Raw genomic sequence first — 7,461 nt, 5'->3', positions numbered from 1 at the left:
GGGGGGGGGGGGGGGTAGGGGCGGTAAAAGTCTCGAATTTATAGCCAAAGGGTCAAGATAACATCCTGCAACTGCAGGAAGGCTGGACCCCGGAGGATTCAGGGTGTGGGGTTCTACAGGGCAAAGCCACAAAACTCACAGGACCTCTCACTGTGTGCTTCGTGCACGTGGTGGACCCCCTCGTTTTTGCTCCTTATCACCTTGTGCGCTAGGGCTTTGACCAAGGAGGAAACACAGAGGTTTCAGAGAGGTCAGGTAGGTTGCCCAAAGTCTCACAACTTTGTGAGTTTGAACCTAAGTCTGATTCCAAAGCACAGGCGGGATCTCCAGGATGGAGCGGCCATGAGAGGCAGAGCCAGCCCTGCCTCAGCCGTTCCTCACCCGGATGGATCCTGTTTCTCTTCACCGGGAGGGAAATGTCCCCGGTGAGTCAGCCTGAGACTTGAGGCATCATCAGAAGTGCGAGGCTCCCCTCCTCACCTTGTTTCCATACTGCATGACGTGGCTGGTGTTGGTGTGGGACTTCACCAGCTGGTACTGCTTGTGGAGGGTCTCTCTGGTCAGATCCTCCTGCGAAAATGAAAACAGCCGAGTCCTTTGATGATCGCAGCTGACAGCTAAGCCTCAGCTAAGCAGCCGGCCCCCAGATGGCTCACCACGTCCGAGTCTTCCATCCAGTTGACACTATACCAGTCCCCCAGGAACGTGGACCTCGCCTCATCGTAGTAACACGCATAGGATGACTCCCTGGGGTTGGCAGCAGTAGTTGCATAAACTACGAGGAATTAAAGACACATTTCAGTCGTGTTTTATTCTCGGCTGTCTGTGGATTCCGCTTGAGGCTTGAGTTCCTCCTCCTTTCCTAGTGCAATCAAAGCAGGTCACCTATGATCAGCTCAGGGAGGGCAGGGAGACCTCCTTGTATCCAGCCCTGTTCACTGAGTTTCAGTAACTCATCTAAAACTAAATGTGGAAAAAGAGAAGCCAGCTGATAGACACTGTTAGACAGTGCTAACAGATTTGAGTAGCTCTGGAACCTTGAGGGATATGGACCTCATTTCATTTCCACAGAAAGTGAACATTTATTAAAGAAACGCTTAGATGGACTGAACATATGAAATACCTACCATTTACTACCTAGCTACCATGGGCTCAGAACTATGCTGGACAGATGTCATCGCTTAAAACGTAACTCTCCTAACAGACATTATCTTTATCCCCATTTTACAGATGAGTAAATCTGAGGTTCCAAGAGGGTAAGTCACCTGCCCAAGATCAGAGAGCCAGCAAGCAACACATCTCAAAGGACAGAGGTCGGTCCAAAGACTGTGATCTTGGTCTTAAGTAGCCCTACTAGAACCCGGCAGAGCACTACAGAGTTCACATCCAGAGCTTCCATCCCTTCATCCCCTGACCACTAATCCTCCAGGAGAAGAAGAAGCTCAGAGCTGCCCACAGGTATCCCCCTACTTCCAAGCACTAGGCTGGCCTAGGCCTGGCTTACGTAAGACACTTGGTTCTTCCCATGGGCAGATTCAGAGAATGTCCAATTGCACCATGTAGCAAGGTGCTCACCCAGCCCAGCTCAGAGGCCAGTGTTCCCACCACCTACCATCGATGTTGGGGGGCAGGTGGCTCATCATGGACCCAGACTCGCAGGCTTCAATGTAGAACACCATCTGGGAGGTGAACGAGACAGGTGAACTCACCCCGCCCAGGCACAGGCCTCTCGCAAATGCTACTTTGACTTTGCGCACTCTCTGGACATGTTTCTTTGATTTTTTTTTTTTTTTTTGGAAGGGTGAAATAGATTTTTTTTTTTTTTAACATCTTTATTGGGGTGACGTGTTTCTTAAGAGTCTTTCACTTTTGCTTTTGGGAGGCATCTCTGCTGTAAGAAGCAGAGGCTACAGAAGCTGTTGTCATACAAACCAGAAGGACCCAAATTTATTCATGGCTAATAGAATAAAATGACCTATTAGCTGAAATAATGCAGAAAAATGTGGAGCCATAGGTGATGCTAAGGAAAACTGATCTGCCATCCAACGCAGGGAGCAGTGTCCAAGAGCAAAACACGTTACTAACACATACACGCCTGAGCTACACAGGTTCCACACAGGGTGCAAAAGGGGCCAGAGAGGGCTTCCCTGGTGGCGCAGTGGTTGAGAGTCCGCCTGCCGATGCAGGGGACACGGGTTCATGCCCCAGTCCGGGAAGATCCCACATGCCGCGGAGCGGCTGGGCCCGTGAGCCATGGCCGCTGAGCCTGCACGTCCGGAGCCTGTGCTCCGCAACGGGAGAGGCCACAGCAGTGAGAGGCCCGCGTACCGCAAAAAAAAAAAAGGGGGGGGGCCAGAGAGGACCAAAGGGAAAATAAGAAGGTGGTATTTTCCTCCCCAGCTGCCCCAGATTGGTGACAGCCCTAGAAACAGTAGTCCTCAAAGTGTGGTCCCTAGTCCAGGAGCATCAGTATCACCTGAAAACTCAGAAAGGCAAACCCGCAGGCCTCTCCCCAGAACAACTGAGCCAAATTCTGGGGCTGGGGCCCACACTGTACTTTAACAAGATCGCCAGTGATTCTGATCTAACAGCTGAAGCTGTAGAATCACAAAAAGTTAATCCTGGGAGACCAGAGGTCAAGACTGATTGAAAGGACACCCTTTCCAAAAAACAGCCAATCCAGAGTTAGGAGGCCTGTCGAAGAACCATGGGCTTGCTTCCACTGCATCCCTCACATTCCTCCCCCAAGGCCACCCCAAGCACTGACATTACTTTTTGGTACTTCTTGTGTTTGTGCATGTAATGGATGGTCTCATTCAGGTCCTTGACGTGAAGCTGAAAGGTAAGAATATGGACATTCAGACCAAACACATCAAGAGAAACCATTTGCTGGATAACCCACTAATCAAGTCTTAATGATGCTTTATAAATTCTTATTTAGAAATCCTGAGAGATTTCTAAATAATCGTGGTGAACAGCGTTACCCCAGAACATCATCGAGGGCTTTAATCACATAATAAAAAGGGGAAGCAGATGTGCTTCCTCATCACTTTGTCCGGAGCATTCGGGGACTGTGTTCTATGACTGCACCCAAGTTCAGGGACAGCGACTCATGCTGTGATGTCAGGAGACACGCAGGGAAAACCTGCCGGAAGAGGTGCCTCTGGATAGACTGCAAGCTGCGAAATGTGACCTCACCCTCAGCGGCCACATACGAACCTACACTGTAGGATGTCAGAGACACACATCACAGGCGGCCTGCCAACACTGAGGTTTTGTTTCCCATTCTCCCAGCTTGATTTTTTTTTTTGGCCGTACCACATGGCTTGTGGGTCCCCCGACCAGGAATTGAACCCGGGCCCTCGGTAGCGACAGTGTGGAGTCCTAACCACTGGACCGCCAGAGTTCCCCCCAGCTTGTCTTTAAAACATTAAGAAAAACTCACATCGTCATTAGGAAACACCAGTATTCCAGTGGCTCCGTGATCAGTGAAGTAAACGAACACGTGGTCCCGGGGGCCACTGCCAAGAGACACGCACACGAGCATGAGGGTCCAAGTGGACCATTTGGGCTGAAATGCCACCCCAATCAAAAAACTCAGGAGAGGTCTGAGGTTACAGTCTCCCAGCCAGGTGGGAGGAGGCGCCCAGGAGCCCGCCGTCCAGCCTGTTCCCTCTGCTCCCGCTGGGTGCTGTTCTGAACCATGAGGCGCGTCCCAGAGCCTGGAGGGTCTCAATCACGGCCGGGAGGGTGCTCGGCAGACAGCCCAGGGTGATCTGGACAGCAAGGCCTCTGGCAACAGGGCCTCATCCCGGGCGGCCACGCTGTGCCACCAGATCTCTCCGAAATGAGTAAGGGAGCCAGGACACACCGCCAAGCACGGTCCTGCAGCTCCGACTGCCCCTCCGGGCCCCTCGGCCTGCACACGGCCTGGGACGCCCACCTGCGCCCCCTCACCAGGCTTCCACTCAGAGGGCCCTGCTTCAAGGTTGCAGAGACGCAGTAACTCACTCGGAGGCAATCTGGTTCATCCCGCGCAGATGTCCGTCTCTGCTCTAACTCACACAAGCTACTTGTGCCCAGGCCTCCCCTCGGGCATAAGGGAAACAGCACCATTTGCCAAGTACCTGAGACTGTCTGAAGTCATGCTCCTAAGGCCCCTGACATCACGTCAAAATGCTGAATAAAGAGATGCTAAACAAGACATCTCTAACCCACAGCCAACAGGGCAAGCAATGGGATGAGTTTTCTCCCATACAGAGGTTTGCTCTGAACTTACAAATGTCCTCCTCCCACTGGGCTGACCCACCATCAGAGCACAGGGTCGGCAGGAGGCGGGGCGGGGGCCCTACAACCTGATTGGCCACAGAGCCTCACGCCTGTCTTGGCGTGTTCCCCTGGTAGTGGAACCGACCAGCACCAGGATCCAGACAACAAACACAGCAGGTTTAAGTGATGGGGAACATTTCACTAAGACTAACCTGGGACCCTGGATCACAGGGTTAATTCGTTACAGAAATGGGCTGCCAAAAGAAGCCACCAGGTCTGTGCAGCCTGTCAGGGCAAAGGTCCCCACGTTGCCATCTCTCACAGGTAAATAGTCCGGGAACAAAGGGCAAGGCCTGTTTGAATTCTCAGTTCTGGAGTACCACGTCATTCAGAAAAGTGTGACAGCCATAAAACAGACATTACCTCTTCAAGACCTTTCCAGATCCTTTGCCCTTCACTGCCTTTGCATCACCTCTCAACACAGCAAGGAAGTTTTGCGGGGTGACATCCTACAAAGAATGGGGAGTTGAAATCAGATGCAGCTGTCACTCCAAATCAGTGCGTTTGCTGAGTCTGTCGCAGAGGGCCCAGGCCACCGTCCACATACCTCCAAGGCTTAAGGTTTAAGGGCAAACACTTTGCAACCAAGAAAGATCCAGTGTTTCCTAGGCATGTGCATGACCTCGTCTCAAGTATCATCTTGTCTTTGGCTGATGCCAACTCAGCAAGCCTGCCATTCCTTCTTGATCGTTATAAAGTTCATGTGGAGAAACCCAAAGATGTCGGTAGGCAGGGGCAAAGAGCAGAGAAGAGCACACTGCCTCAGAGAGACAGCAAAGCAGGCGACAGAAACATCAGCGCCGACCTTTGCAACCAGTTTGCCTCCTAAAAGGCCAGTTCCCAAGGACACTCAACGTCCTTAAAGGGGATTTTGTAAAATGGATATGCAATCGTTAAAAAAATGTAATACAGAAAAGCACAAGGAAAAAAAAACCATCAAAAATCTCACCACCTAAATTCCAAATGTTTCCCTATATAACTATATAGAAACAATTTTATAAAAATGGAATCATCTATACGACACGTATGATGTGTCTGATTTAAATGTTCTTGAATTTAAAAGAGAAAAATAAAACTGAAAGAACTGCTAAACTTCAGACTTTCTCTGTCACAAGGATATTAGTTTTGATCCCTCTGACATTACGAAAAAGAGACTCTGAAATCCATGAGGCTGAAGTCATAATGGTGTTTTTAAAAACGTGTCAATGTATACAGCCTCAATCGACTGGGAAGCATGTAATGTTCTGGAAGTCATATACTATAATAATTAATGAAAAACTAGATATATATAGATATAGATATAGATATATAGATAGAGATATATAGAGAGAGATATATACATATTGTACTAGGGCTGATGCTGAGAAAACTGATTTTCAGCAAAGGGCACGGATAATCTATAATCAGATCACTGGCAATACCCTAAGAAAATCAGGTATTATGGAAGGAAATCTATTATGAGGCTTAAAGTACAACAAGATTAGAAACTAAGGATCAGTAGACTACAACTAACGTCCTTTTTTTCCCCTCTGCTTTCTTTCAAAATTCTCAGAAACTACACCTCAAGCACAAATCTTAATAGAAACACGAAACATTAACCAGAAATCGGTCTAACGAGGTTCTGATCCCAGAAGTACAAGAAAGAGGGAAAAATCATCCCTGAAATGAAGCAGCAGACCCCGCTGGCTCCGACCCCGTGACGCGCCTCACCTCGCCCGTGTAGTCCTTTAGAACCCCCTCGTACACGTCTGAGCCGTTGGGCCTGTTGATCACAATTCCTGGGGTGGGATTGCTGAAAATCAAAGGACACGAGTGAAGCACACAATTTGACGTATCTCTGAAATCTATGTCTTCGTGAATACGCCCCTGTTACGCTTTAAAATACTAAACGACCGTGGTTGTCACAGACGTTCCTCATTGCCTCTGAGGTCACCAAGGTGTTAGTGATTTTAGCAGCTGGGGGTCTCGGCGTCCCACAGCTCCTGAGTTCCTGGCAGGGGCAGCGAAGGACTGAGCTCTGCAAACTGAGGACAGGGACCCAGGCCCCTGGGTGCCTGGCTTCCTGCTGGACACCAGATTGCATCTTGGGGGCAAGATGTCATCAAGAGACCTCTCAGAGCAAAACTACTTTCAGAAAAAGACAGAACAGAAAACAAGGCTTTAATACAAGAGCTTAGGCGTTAAAGCTCAGGATGGATTATGAGCTGTTAACGTGATCACAGTACAGGGCCATAGTCTGGGAACCAAGGAGCTGGGAGACTGGATAGGGTTAGGGTTAGTACCCATACAAGGAGCTGGGAGACTAGAGTGGGTTAGATGTTCTAACGTATTCTAAGATACAATTGAGCCTTCTGTGTACAGGGCCTCTGAAGCGTCCCCGCTCAGAGCTTAGGAACAAGCACCACAGAACCCAATGATGAGTCAGTTCCCCAAGCTGAGAGGGAACTCATGCTTTAAATCCTTCCAAAGCCCCAGCCGAAGGACCTTCACCACCATTTCCTATGTCCCCGCCATTGCTGGGTCCCACCAAGATATGGTCAAAGCTCTAGATGCAGCACCATGTGGGACTTCATCCGGGAGTCTGTTTATATTCTAATGTTAAGCCACTGATCTAAGGATTCCTGAGGGTCTGTGTGCATTTTTTTAAATGCCCTGGGGCTTCCCTGGTGGCGCAGTGGTTGGGGGTCCGCCTGCCGATGCAGGGGACACGGGTTCGTGCCCCGGTCCGGGAGGATCCCACATGCCGCGGAGCGGCTGGGCCCGTGAGCCATGGCCGCTGGGCCTGCGCATCCGGAGCCTGCGCTCCGCAACGGGAAAGGCCACAACAGTGAGAGGCCCGCGTACCGCAAAAAAAAAATAAATAAATAAAATAAAAATAAAATACCCTGAAGTTCCTCACCATCAAGTTCAAAGCACACCCTACTCACTCTTCAGAGTTAGCGATGTCATCATACATCATCACGATGATCTGCTCATCAGGAATCCCATTTCGGTGAACAATCTGGTAGGCGTGGCACGCATCGGCCTGGGAGAAGTGGTTTTGTCAAGTGTTAGCTTTTTCCCGGAAGGAAGCCAATTTTGGTGTTCTAATGAGCAACATGTGCTTTCTCATGGAAGATGTGCTGTGAACCG

General features: G+C 49.8%; 1 protein-coding gene across 2 annotated transcripts in view; it reads right to left on the bottom strand.

Annotated features, from left to right (window-relative positions):
* Positions 1–7,461, bottom strand: part of LGMN (legumain) — a 34,696-nt gene that overhangs the window by 7,280 nt on the left and 19,955 nt on the right. For both annotated transcript variants that reach the window (XM_024736314.1, XM_024736315.1), the window contains exons 3-10: positions 7,257–7,354; positions 6,040–6,121; positions 4,693–4,778; positions 3,446–3,521; positions 2,773–2,835; positions 1,613–1,679; positions 657–775; positions 481–570 (exon numbers count right to left, since the gene is read on the bottom strand). In XM_024736314.1, the coding sequence (XP_024592082.1) occupies positions 481–570; positions 657–775; positions 1,613–1,679; positions 2,773–2,835; positions 3,446–3,521; positions 4,693–4,778; positions 6,040–6,121; positions 7,257–7,354 (681 nt within the window). The remainder of the gene's footprint in view (positions 1–480; positions 571–656; positions 776–1,612; positions 1,680–2,772; positions 2,836–3,445; positions 3,522–4,692; positions 4,779–6,039; positions 6,122–7,256; positions 7,355–7,461) is intronic.

The sequence above is a fragment of the Neophocaena asiaeorientalis genome, unplaced genomic scaffold (assembly GCF_003031525.2).
Source record: "Neophocaena asiaeorientalis asiaeorientalis breed wild unplaced genomic scaffold, Neophocaena_asiaeorientalis_V1.1 scaffold152, whole genome shotgun sequence".
Lineage (NCBI taxonomy): Eukaryota > Metazoa > Chordata > Mammalia > Artiodactyla > Phocoenidae > Neophocaena > Neophocaena asiaeorientalis.
Note: the sequence above shows the minus strand (reverse complement) of the source record. Positions and strands in the feature narration are given on the sequence as shown.